General features: G+C 62.7%; 1 protein-coding gene across 1 annotated transcript; it reads left to right on the forward strand.

The window, feature by feature from the left end:
• The first annotated feature begins 626 nt into the window (after nucleotides 1-626).
• Nucleotides 627-10164, forward strand: CABP7 (calcium binding protein 7). Its single transcript, XM_048323242.1, has 5 exons — nucleotides 627-1355; nucleotides 5519-5662; nucleotides 6981-7093; nucleotides 8940-9093; nucleotides 9226-10164. The coding sequence occupies exons 1-5, from the start codon at nucleotides 1247-1249 to the stop codon at nucleotides 9351-9353; spliced, it is 648 nt and encodes a 215-aa protein (XP_048179199.1). The 5' UTR covers nucleotides 627-1246; the 3' UTR covers nucleotides 9354-10164.
• The last annotated feature ends 2072 nt before the right edge of the window (nucleotides 10165-12236 follow it).

A 12236-nucleotide genomic window follows, 5' to 3' on the forward strand; every position in this document is an offset into this window, starting at 1 on the left:
TGGTGACAGCCCGGGGTGCCACGTGCAAGGACCTGGGGGTGGCGAACGTCTGGGTGTGGGTGCCACATGCAGATGATGGCTTCTAGGGATGATGACAGTCCCAGGAACCTGCAGGGACCCTGGGACGGTGACTGCCCCACGACCAGGGTGCCATGTGCGGGGACCTGGGGGTGGTGGCACCCTGGGGTGCCATGTGCGGGGACCTGGGGGTGGTGGCACCCTGGGGTGTGATGTGTGGGGACCTCGGGGTGACAACCGCCGGGCCATGGGGTGCTGCGTGTGGGGACCCCGGGGTGACACCTGCCGGGACAGGGGGTGCCACGGGGCCCCCCAGCCCTGCCTGCCGACCCCCAGCACCCCCCGAGCACCCCCGCGGTACCAGCATCTCCCACTCCCCCCTCCCTGCGGCCCGGGACGCTCCCCCCTCACTGCCGCACTGCCCCCCCTCGCCGCCCCCCCGGGGGGAGGCCCCACCTCCCCCCCGCCCCCAGCCCCATTTCCCGGGCGGGACCGTTCAAAACCCACCCGGCGCCGCCGCTCCCCGGATTCCGCCGCCGCTTCCCGGGGCCGGGGCCGAGGATGCTCCGGCTGCCGGCGGCGGCGGGGGGGCGGCGGGAGCGCGGCGGGGGCTGAACCGCGGCGGCAGCGAGCCCCGGCCTGCCCGGGACACTTGGCGGGGAAGAAGAAGAGGAGGAGGAGGAGGGAGGAGGAAGACGAAGAGGCCGCCTTTAGCCTCGGCCCCGCCATGCCGGGCCCCACCGGGGAGCGTGGCCCGGTGGCAGCGGCTCCCCGGGGGCTGTGAGCGGCCCGGGGCCGGCGGAAGGGGGGCCCCGGGCGGAGGTGGGGGGGCTCCGGGCGGAGGGGGGGCCCTGAGCGGTATGGCCAGCCCCGTCCCCCCCGCCGCCGCCGCCGCTTCCACCGGGATTTAACCGGGGCTTGGATGCTTTCACCTCCCGTTTCCACTTCGGGAGGGCATGTGCGCGGGGGAAGCGGGCCGCCCCCAGCGGAGCCCCCCCGCGCCCTGACTCCACGGTGAGGGGCTCCGCCGCCAGCCCCGTCCCGCCGCCGGCCCCGGAGGACGGGGAGCGCCCGCCCGCCCCGGCCCCCCCCTGGCCGGTGGGTACCGGGCGGGGGGCGGCGGGTACCGGCAACTTGTGTTTAGCGTCCGGCGGCACCGACCGGGGGGAACCCCACCTCTACCCGACGAGATTTGGGTTTAAACTTTGGGTTTTGGGGAGCCCCGAAGATGCCTTTCCACCCGGTGACGGCGGCGTTGATGTACCGGGGGATCTACACCGTCCCCAACATCCTCGCCGAGCAGCGCCCCGTGGAGATCCCCGAGGATGAGCTGGAGGGTGAGCGGGTTTGGGGGGCTGCCGGGGCTGGGGATCGGGGGGGGCTGAGGGGGGCATCCCATGGGGTTGTGGGGTGAGGAGGTTTGGGGGACTGGGAAGTCCATCCCGTGAGATGCGGCTGTGGCGGAGTCGGGGTGCGCGTTCCCCCGGCGCCGTGGGGAAGCTGAGGGCGAGCGGGATGCGGATGGATGGAGAAGGAGGAGGAGGAGAAGGAGGAGGAGAGGAAGGAAAGCTGAAGGGGGAGGCGTGCGGGGGTCCCGGGCCCCCGGTTGTGGCAATATGACACAGCAGGCACCGGCGGTAGTGGCGGGGGGCCGGTTTCCCCCTCCGCGGCGCGGCGGGGTCACCCCCTCCCCGCTGTCATAATATGACAGTGGCTGGTGGCGCGGGGGACCCGAGGGGTGGCTGTCACCCGTGTCACCCCCCGGGTCACGGCAGCTCCACGCAGTCCCGGTGTCACCGGACTCCGGCCGGGAGGAGCGGCCGGCGGGGCTCTGCCCACCCGTGCGATGAGAGGGGCCGAGCTCAGCTCGCTCGCTGCCACCAGAATGGCTTTTTCCACCCCAAAAGTTTGCCGGGGCGGCGGGACGGGCATTGGCGGTCCCCGGCTTTGGGGTATCCCTGGGGAGCCTGGGGCAGAGGGGTGCAGCACCCCCCGCTCCAGACCCGGCAGCGGGGGGAAAACTGAGCCATGGGGGGGTGACCTCACCCACGTCCCCACTCTGCCTGGGGAGAGCACCCTTGGCCCAGCACCAAACCTGGAGCCCCCGGCATCCCCGTGGGGAAACTGAGGCAGGGAGCCACAGGGCTGGGGGTGAGGGGACCCCCAAAATCCATGTGGGAGCCCCGAGCAGGCGCTCCCACCGGCGTGCAAGGGCTGTGTGTGTGTGTGTGTGTGTGCAGCTCTGCAGGCTGTGCGTGTGCGCTGACGTGCCTGTTACAGCCTCACTGCAGGGGCTGTGTGTGTGTGCACAGGCGTGTCACACCCCCTGCACCGCGTGCTGCGGGTGTGCTCCCGCATCTGTGCGCTCACACATCTGTGTGCACACGCACGGCCTCGCTGCAGGGCGGCTCTGTGTGTGTGGCTGTGCCAGTGTCAATGTGTGCGTGGCCGTGCCAGCCTCTGTGGCTGTGCCAGTGTTTGTGTCACTGCAGCACGTGTGTGTGCCCATGCACCGCCTCGCTGCAGGAGGTGTTTGTGTGCGTGTGTGCACACGCTCGGCGTCCCAGTAGGACGGGTTTGTACGCACAGCCCTGCTGCAGAGGGTGTTTGTGTGCCTGTGCACAAGCCCGGCATCGCTGCAACGTGCTGGGGTGTGCGTGTGTGCGAACACAAGCACAGCATCGCTGCAGCGGGGTTGTGTCTGTGCACGCTCAGGTGCAGCTGTGCACGGTGTTTGTGTGTCTGCGTGCACCAGCGCAGCATCGCCGTGACGTGGCTGTGCGTGTGCATGTGCGTGTGTGCACAAGTGCAGCACCGCTGCAAGGGCTGTGGGTGTGCAGGCGCAGGGATGTCACTGCAGGGGGGTTGTGTGTGCGTGCACAAGTGCAGCTGTGCCAGGTGTTGGTGTGTGCACTCACGAGTACAGCAGCACTGCATCGTGGCTGTGCGTGTCCATGTGTGTGCACAAGTACAGTGTGTGTGTGTGTGTGTGCACAAGTACCTCAGTGCAGGGTGTTTGTGCATTTGTGCACATGCACAAGTGCAGCTGTGCAAGGTTCCAGTGTGTGCACACACAGGTACAGCATTGCTGTGAGGTGTCCGTGGGTGGGTGTGTGTGCACACACAGGTACAGCATCGCTGTGAAGTGTCCATGTGTGTCAGGGTGTGTGCACACACAGGTACAGCATTGCTGTGAGGTGTTGGTGTGTTTGCACACACAGGTACAGCATCGCTGTAGGGTGTGGGTGTGTTTGCACACACAGGTACAGCATCGCTGTAGGGTGTGGGTGTGTGTCCGTGTGTGTGCACACACAGGTACAGCATCGCTGCGAGGTGTTGGTGTGTGTGCACACAGGTACAGCATCGCTGTGAGATGTCAGTGTGTTTGCACACACAGGTACAGCATCGCTGTGAGATGTTGGTGTGTGTGCACACACAGGTACAGCATCGCTGTGAGGTGTTGGTGTGTTTGTACACACAGGTACAGCATCGCTGCGAGCTGTCGGTGTGTGTTGCATCCATGCACACACACACCACTGCAAGGGGGTTGTGAGTGCAGGCCCGTGTGTGTGCACAAGCACATCGCTCCAAGGTGTCAGGGGTGTGTTTGCACACTCACAGGCGTCACTGAAATGCGTTTGGGTGTGCACACAGGGGTGCAGCGTCACCGTGACGTGGTTCTGGTTGTGTCCCTGTGTGTGCGTGCCCAGCGTCAGTGCAAGGGGTGTTGTGTGTGTTTGTGTGTGTGTTCGCACACACGGGCACATCCCAGCAGGCGTTGGTGTGTGACCTCACCACGAGGAGTGTGTGCGTGTCCGTGCGTGCACACACAGGTGGGTGTCACTGCCGGCGTGTCCCGGCCCCGCTGCAGTGGGGTGTGTGTCCCTGTGTGTGTCCGTGTGTCTCTGTGTGTTCACACCCCTCCGTGCTGTCCATGTGCCCACTCCCCGTGTCCCTGCACCGGCTGTCGTCCCAGTTCACCGAGTCCCCGGGGTCCCAGTGCGGTGTTCCCGCCCCAGCACCCACCTGTGGCCGTGGGGATCGATGGCAGCACTGGGTGCCCCAAGGGGACCCCACAAGGTGCCAGCCACCCACCTGCCCCTACCTCCCCCTGCTCCTACCTCCCCCTGTCCCCTCAGTTTGGGGGACACTCGTGACACCCCGGCAAGGCCTCACACTTGGGGCTGAGCAGACAGGGCACAGCTGGGGCAGGGGGTGCTCAGTGGGGAGCTGGGACCCCGCTCTGGCCGCTGCCAGGACACGTCCCTGCCTGTCCCCCAAAACCCCAAACCATCTGATGAGGAGCCACCTTCGAGCTCTTTGGGATGAGAATCCTTGAAGGATGAATTTTGGAGCATAATGAGGGCCTCCCAGGAGCACGGGGAGAAGCTGGAGGATCTCCCTGCCCAGGCAGGGACACTGGTCATGGAGAAGCTTAGACTGATGGGCCAAAATCCCCCAAAACTCCCCCAAAACACCTTGAAGACATCACTGATGTGACACCATCCAGGCAGGGATGTCCCCCAGCACTGGGGGTCGGTACCATGACCCACTATGGGTTTTTCTCCCCAAACCCAAAGTTCACAGCCCATTTCTCCTGCTGGGATCCTCCAGCACGAATCCCTCTGGCAGCCACACAGAGAAGGAAGAGGTACCAACATCCTGGCCTGGCTTCCCGCTGTCCCCCAGTCCCAATTTCCTGCTCCTTCTTTTACATCAGCCTGGTTCCAGCTCCACATCAGGTGGCATCAAAAAGCCAGAAACTGCCCCAAAAAGGAGCAGAGCCCTGAGTGCAGCAGGAGGTGGGATGGAGTCAATGGACTCAGGCTGTGCCTCAGTTTCCCTGCAGCCTCTCCCAGCCACTCCACAGGGATCTTCCCCCACATCCCAGGGGTTCATTTTGAGCCAGAAATCCCCAAACCTCCTGCTTCCATCCTCCTCTGCACCGAACAGGGCTGAACACTGCAGCAATTCCGTCAAGATTTGGGATTTTTTGGGGGTGAAGTGTGGCACAGCTCCAGCACCCACCCCTGGACCCCAGGATGGGGGCACAGACCCACCCTAAGACCATGGGATGGGGCACAATCCCACCCCGTGGTCCCGGGATGGAGGTGCAGCCCCGGGACCCTGGGATGGGGACAGTCTCCAGCCCCCCACGGATCCTCAGAGGTGCTCCCGACTGGATGCTGCGGCACCGTGGGGATGCCCCCGACTGCAGTGCCCACCTGGTGGCACCCCAAGCTCAGGCACACCCAAGGAATGTGTTTTTAGGGCAGAATGCCGCGGTTTCGGCTGTGGCGGCAGCAAGGGCAGGGTGGGTGCTGCGAGCGGGTGACTGGAATTGGAGAAAAGATTTGGGGTCTGTTGGGGAGGCCGGACCCTTCTGGGGAGGCTGGGAGGGCGCTCCATGCTGGCAGGAGGGGGAGGTGGGATCCCCACAGGGCTTCTGTGGGTGCTGGAGGGGGAAGCGCAGCCGGACTCATCCCTGCTCCCCCCACAGAGATCCGGGAAGCCTTCAAGGTGTTCGACCGGGATGGCAACGGGTTCATCTCCAAGCAGGAGCTGGGCACGGCCATGCGCTCCCTGGGGTACATGCCCAACGAGGTGGAGCTGGAGGTCATCATCCAGCGCCTCGACATGGACGGTAGGAGCCCGGGACGCCGGGATGGGGACAGGGACGGGACCCCCCGTGGAGAGAAAGAGCCGATTCTCCCGTATTTCCACCCCGCATGCTGGACATGACACGGGATGTGGGACGAGCCTGACCCAGGCTCTGCCTCCTGCTGGAGCCTTCTGCTCATCCATCATCATCATCATTGCCACTGCAGCTTTGTTTGGGCAGATTTAAGGATCCTGGATGCTTGTGGGATCGTTAAACCTGCCGGGACCGTGCTGCCGGGGCTGGATCCCGCACCCAGGGGTGGATCCCGCACCCAGGAGTGGATCCCGCACCCTGGCTCGTGTCCTCAGCACCCATCACCCTCCAGCACTCGCTGCCACCCTGACCCTGTCCTCACCTCTCCCGCGCCCATCGGGACCTGAAAGAGCTCCTTAATTTATTGCTTTTCCTTTTTTCCCCCCATTTAAAAGCCTTTCCGGCAGCGCTGCCAAGGCGCCGCTCCCCTCATTACTCATCGTTAGTGCTGCCCTGACAGCCCCACGCCAGCGTCCCCCAGTGCCAGGGGACACGGCCAGGACAGCCTCCAAGCACCCCCAGGGTCACAGCCACCACCGGGGTCCCGGCTGGAATTGGGGTCCCGGCTGGAATTGGGGTCCCGGCTGGAACTGGGGGTCCAACTGTTGCTCACAGCCCTGGAGCTCACTTCCCCAGCCAGTACTGGTGGCTCCAGGTGACACTGAGTGTCCCCAGGTCACACTGGAAGGGGGCCCAAAAGGCTTTGGGGGTCCCAGCCAACATGGGGGGTCCCTAGATGGCACTGAGAGCCCCCATCCAGCACTGGGGACCCCAGCCAGTGTTTGGCATCCCAGCTGGTGTTGGGGACCCCACGTTTTGCTGGAGGTCCCCATGCAGTGTTGGTTTTGGGGGTTCTCAGCCAACACTTGTGGTCCCCAACTAGCCCTGGGAGGCCTCCAGATGGCATTGAGGTCCCAGCTGGAATTGGGGGCCCAGCTCATGCTCGGGGTCCTGGGTGGTGTTGGGTTTCCCCAGCTAGCACTGGGGTCCCAGATACCATTGTGGGGGGATTAGGTGGTGTTAGGGTGTCCCCAGCTCACACTGGGTGTCCCCAGTTGGCGCTGGGGTCCTGGGGACCCCGTCCGGTGTCGGGCGTCCCGGCCAAAGCTGGAAGTTCCCTGACTTTGCTGGAGGTTCCCAGCTGGTCTTCAGGTCTCCAACTGGTTTTGGGGTTCTGTGACCACCCATGGGGCCTCTTCTGGGAGGGGCAGTGTCCCACGTGCCCTGTGCCCAGGCAGGGGGTGACACCCACCCCTGTGTCCCACAGGTGATGGGCAGGTGGACTTCGAGGAGTTTGTGACATTACTGGGGCCCAAGCTCTCCACCTCGGGCATCCCGGAGAAGTTCCACGGCACCGACTTCGACACCGTCTTCTGGAAGGTAGGGACACCCCCAGCCCCACGGGAACACAGGGACACCCCCAGCCCCCATGGGAGTGTAGGGACACCCCCAGCCCCACGGGAACACAGGGACACCCCCAGCCCCCATGGGAACATAGGGACACCCCCAGCCCCACGGGAACACAGGGACACCCCCAGCCCCCATGGGAACATAGGGACACCCCCAGCCCACGGGAACATAGGGACACCTCCAGCCCCACGGGAACATAGGGACACCCCCAGCCCCCATGGGAGTGTAGGGACACCCCCAGGCCCACAGGAACACGGGGACACCCCCAGCCCCCATGGGAGTGTAGGGACACCCCCAGCCCCACGGGAACACAGGGACACCCCCAGCCCCCATGGGAACATAGGGACACCCCCAGCCCCACGGGAACATAGGGACACCTCCAGCCCCCATGGGAACATAGGGACACCTCCAGCCCCACGGGAACACAGGGACACCCCCAGCCCCCATGGGAACATAGGGACACCCCCAGCCCCACGGGAACATAGGGACACCTCCAGCCCCACGGGAACATAGGGACACCCCCAGCCCCACGGGAACATAGGGACACCTCCAGCCCCACGGGAACATAGGGACACCCCCAGCCCCACGGGAACATAGGGACACCCCCAGCCCCACGGGAACACAGGGACACCCCCAGCCGCACGGGAACATAGGGACACCTCCAGCCCCACGGGAACACAGGGACACCCCCAGCCCCCATGGGAACATAGGGACACCCCCAGCCCCACGGGAACATAGGGACACCTCCAGCCCCACGGGAACATAGGGACACCCCCAGCCCCCATGGGAACATAGGGACACCTCCAGCCCCACGGGAACATAGGGACACCCCCAGCCCCCATGGGAACATAGGGACACCTCCAGCCCCACGGGAACATAGGGACACCCCCAGCCCCCATGGGAGTGTAGGGACACCCCCAGGCCCACAGGAACACGGGGACACCCCCAGCCCCCATGGGAGTGTAGGGACACCCCCAGCCCCACAGGAACACGGGGACACCCCCAGCCCCACGGGAACACAGGGACACCCCCAGCCCTACGGGAACACAGGGACACCCCCAGCCCCTATGGGAGTGTAGGGACACCCCCAGTCCCCTCCCGGGGATGGTGCCCCAAAACCTGCACCAAGAGCAGCGGGGACAGCTCAGGGTCGGGGCCAAGGTTGGGGTTGGGGTCAGGGTTACGATCAGGGTAAAGGCTGCAGTTGGGGTTAGGCTGGGTGAAAGTCAGGCTCTGGGTCAAGGACGAGATTAGGGTTGGTTTAAGAGTTGGGATTAGCATAGTTTAAGATTAGGGTTAGGGTCAAGTTTAGGGACAAGCTCAGGTTCAGGCTGCAGTTTAGGGTTAGTATAAGCCTTACAGTCAGAGTCAGCACTGGTTTAAGGGTCAGGGTTAGGGCTAGGTTTAGGATCAGGGTTAGGGTTGGAGTCAGGGTTAGGATGAGGGTTGGGATCAGGTTTAATGTTGGGGCCAGGGTCAGGATTTTGGTCAGGGTCAGGGCCAGTGTCAGGATGAGGGTCAGGAACAGGTTCACGTCAGGACTGGGGTCAAGGTCCAGTCTGGGGTCAGGGTCAGGATCGGGATCAGGGTCAGGGCCGGGGTGCACCCCTCTGAGCTCCTCTGCCCCTGGCACGAACAGGCCACATTTGATGCCAGCCCCCACTGGGTGCCCCTTGCTCTGCTGGGGGTCACCAGGACACCAGGCCTTTCCAGACAACTCTAGGGAGATCCTCCCAAAACGCCCAAGGGTGCCGGGACACCTCGGAGGCCGCTGTGCCCCCAGCCGTGGGGTCACCCCGATGCCCGGTGCCCGCAGTGTGACATGCAGAAGCTGACGGTGGACGAGCTGAAGCGGCTGCTGTACGACACCTTCTGCGAGCACCTGTCCATGAAGGACATCGAGAACATCATCATGACGGAGGAGGAGAGCCACATGGGCACGGCCGAGGAGTGCCCCGTCGACGTGGAGAGTGAGTGCCGGGCACCGGGAATGCCAACCTCCCCGCGGGGATGCCAAACGCCACAGGGATGGCACCAGGTATCTGTGCCACGGGGAGGGTGTATCTGGGACTGGGGTAACGCGGTGTTTGTCCCACCCCCAGCCTGCTCCAGCCAGCAGATCCGCCAGACCTGCGTGCGGAAGAGCCTCATCTGCGCCTTCGCCATCGCCTTCATCATCAGCGTGATGCTCATCGCCGCCAACCAGGTGCTGCGCAGCGGGATGAAGTAACGGGGTTCCCCCGCCGCGGGGACCCCGCAGCGACAGCGAGGAGGAGACACCTATAAATATCTATAAATATCTCGATGTACATCCATCTGTGGCCCAGAGACGTGACCCGCCCCCGGGAGGGCGGCAGCCGAGGGGACGGAGCCGCGCCGGGGCCCCGCCGTGCCGGGCGCTGCCGTCGCTGCTGTGCGCAGAGCGCGGAGACTTCGGTACCGACACCGACACACCGACCCCCCCTCGCCAGCCAAAAACCGCCCCGTGAGTGCATGTGACGTGCATGGAGCCCCGTGAGCCCCTCCCGCGGCGGATCCCGTCGGATTCTCCGATCTAGCGTTAGAGCTCATATTTAGGATAAACCAAATCATCCCCTAAGCAATACACGCGCCTGAGATGGTTCCTAGAGCCGGGAGCGTTTGCATGGACTTGGCTGCCAAGGGCTGGATTCCAACCCCCCACCCAAAGCCCCTCCCCGTCCCCTCGCCCCGGCCCCGTGCCGTGCCTCGGTTTCCCCACCTGCCCGGTGCGGGGACATTCCTGACCTCCTGCTTGATGCACTTTGAGCCGACCCCCCTTGGGAAGAGCCGGAGCGACCCCGAGGCCAGGGAGCCCCGCACGCCCCGGAACCCCCCAGCCTGTATGTAGCACCCACCTGGGCACGGACTGGTTCGGATTTGGGGCCGTTTCTCATCCTTTGGAGTTTTTTGGGGGTTTTGGGGTGGTGGGGTGGTTTTTTTGTTGTTTTTTTGTTTTTTTTTTTTTTTTTGTTCTTCCTGGTTGGTTGTTTCCGATCTGAAATAAAACTGGGATTTCTGAAGTGAGGGCTCCTGGAGATGCTGGGGTGGAGGGTGATGGGGTAGGGCCCTGGGAGCACCCGTGGCTGCTGCTGAGGCCTCCTGGCACGGCAGGTGGGCACTGGTTTGGGGGGCTGTGATCCCCAGAATCCCGGGGGCTGGAGCATCCTTAAACTTTGGGGCAGTGGGATCTGGCTCCTCCCCAGCAACTCCCATGCCCCCACCCCACTCCAGCTGTGAATCCTGCTATAGGTCCTGCCCTATCCCATGGACCCAAGTGGTTTTATCCCCCTCTCCGTGTCTCATGCCCTGATATTTTATGTTGGGTTTGATGGATGTTTCACGCCCCTTTGCCTCGACAGGGAGGATGCTCAGCCCAACCCCCCTCCCAGAAGTGCTTCCACCTGGATTAACAGTAATTCCAGCAGGATCTGTCTGGGACGCTCAGAGAGGCTCCACGGGGTCACCATTCCTGGGCTGGGCTGGGGATCCTGCCCCAAGGCTGGTGGGAGGGAAGCACCCTGTTACTCCTGATTTACACCACCGCGGCCTGGCCCCAGTGTGACCCCCCCATGCTAAAGGGACATCGGGAATCTCACGGCCTCACGTCCGTGTGTGCTGTGGGAGCCCATTCCCACCTAATGGATCGCCCTCCCCGAGCCCCCAGCGATGCATTTTTAATGGCAAAGAGATTAAAGGGATAAATAAAACCAGGGGAAGTGCTTGGGGCTGGCAGAGAATCGGGCAAAGCTGCTGCTGCTCCCCCATTATGGGGCACTTCCCACAGGGAACGGGGCTGGAGGAGCCCATCCCAGGACATCGGGGCTGGGACATCTCCACCTTCACCTCCCCACAGAAACCACTTTTCCTTGCACTGGCATGGGAATTCCCACCCTGCAGCACCACGGGGGGGACACCCCATTTTTGGGATGGCAGGAGGAATTGGCAGCATTTGATTGATTGGGGTCTGGGGGGGGCTTTTTTTTTTTTTTTTGATCTTCTCTAATTTATCAAGCAAATTGAAGCGAACGTCCAAATGAGAAATGGAAATGGGAAGTGCTCCACGGCAATGAAATCATTCCGGCTGCCTCGCAAAGTGCGGGAGGCTCCGCATCCGTAATGAAATTTCATCCATCTCCCCGCAGAAAGTTTGGATTTTTTATGGACTGGCATTTCCAAAGGAGCCACGTGGCCTTGGAGACATGTGTATATATATATATATATTTTTTTTTTTTTTTTTTTTAACCAGGTCTATTATAGACACTGTGAATAAACATAAGAGAAGCAAAAAAAAAAACAACAAAAAAAAAACAAAACAAAAAAAAACAAAAAAAAAAAAAAACAACCCACCAAAAAAAACCGAGGACAATTTAATTTGCCAGAAAATACAATAACGTAGAAGAAAAAAATAGATAAAAGGAATAATGCCATCCCCCAAGCTCAGCGTTTCAAAGCTGCTCAATTAATTTTAATGGGAATCGAGAGAACGGATTTCTTCGGGCAGGTTTGGAATGGCAGCTCCCGATCCCGGAGCAGGCGGGCAGCAGGAGAGGGGTCCCAGGCGCGTCCCTGCGCTGCCGCAGCGGGGACGGATGGCTGCGGCTGCTGCAACAGCGATGCTCCGGGATAATTCAATTAAGGGATCGCCAGGAAAGGGAAAAACAAAGGGAATGTGCCGGGAGGTGGGGGCTGCCGTGGGCGAGGCGGGGCGGGGAGGGAGCAGGACCCAGCGCGGGGTCTCTGGACACGGGGACAACGGAGCAAAGGTGGCAGCAAACCCAGCGGGGGCTGCAGGGCTGCAATTCCACAGCTCTGGGAAGTGTTTGGGATAAGAAGAAGTTGGTAATGGTTGTTTCTCTCTCTTGTGCCGCAAGAAGTGTGGGATGGGCTCAGCTTCATCCCTGTCTCGGTCCTCTTTCCATCCCTGTCCCTGTCGCAATCTGTCTCCACCCCCAGCCCCATCTCCAGTCCCACTCCCATCCTTATTTCCATTCCTCTCTGTCCCTTTCCCCTCTTCTCATCCCCACTGCTGTCCCATCCTCATCTCTGTCCCCATCTCTGTCCCATCCTCATCCCTGACCACTCCCAATCCTTA

This window comes from Corvus hawaiiensis, chromosome 18, assembly GCF_020740725.1.
Source record: "Corvus hawaiiensis isolate bCorHaw1 chromosome 18, bCorHaw1.pri.cur, whole genome shotgun sequence".
Lineage (NCBI taxonomy): Eukaryota > Metazoa > Chordata > Aves > Passeriformes > Corvidae > Corvus > Corvus hawaiiensis.

Coding starts and splice junctions, on each gene's coding strand:
- CABP7 (XM_048323242.1), top strand. CDS start 1,247: ATGCCTTTCCACCCGGTGACGGCGGCGTTGATGTACCGGGGGATCTAC. Junction 5,663..6,980: donor CCAGCGCCTCGACATGGACG/GTAGGAGCCCGG, acceptor TGTGTCCCACAG/GTGATGGGCAGGTGGACTTC. Junction 7,094..8,939: donor TCGACACCGTCTTCTGGAAG/GTAGGGACACCC, acceptor CGGTGCCCGCAG/TGTGACATGCAGAAGCTGAC.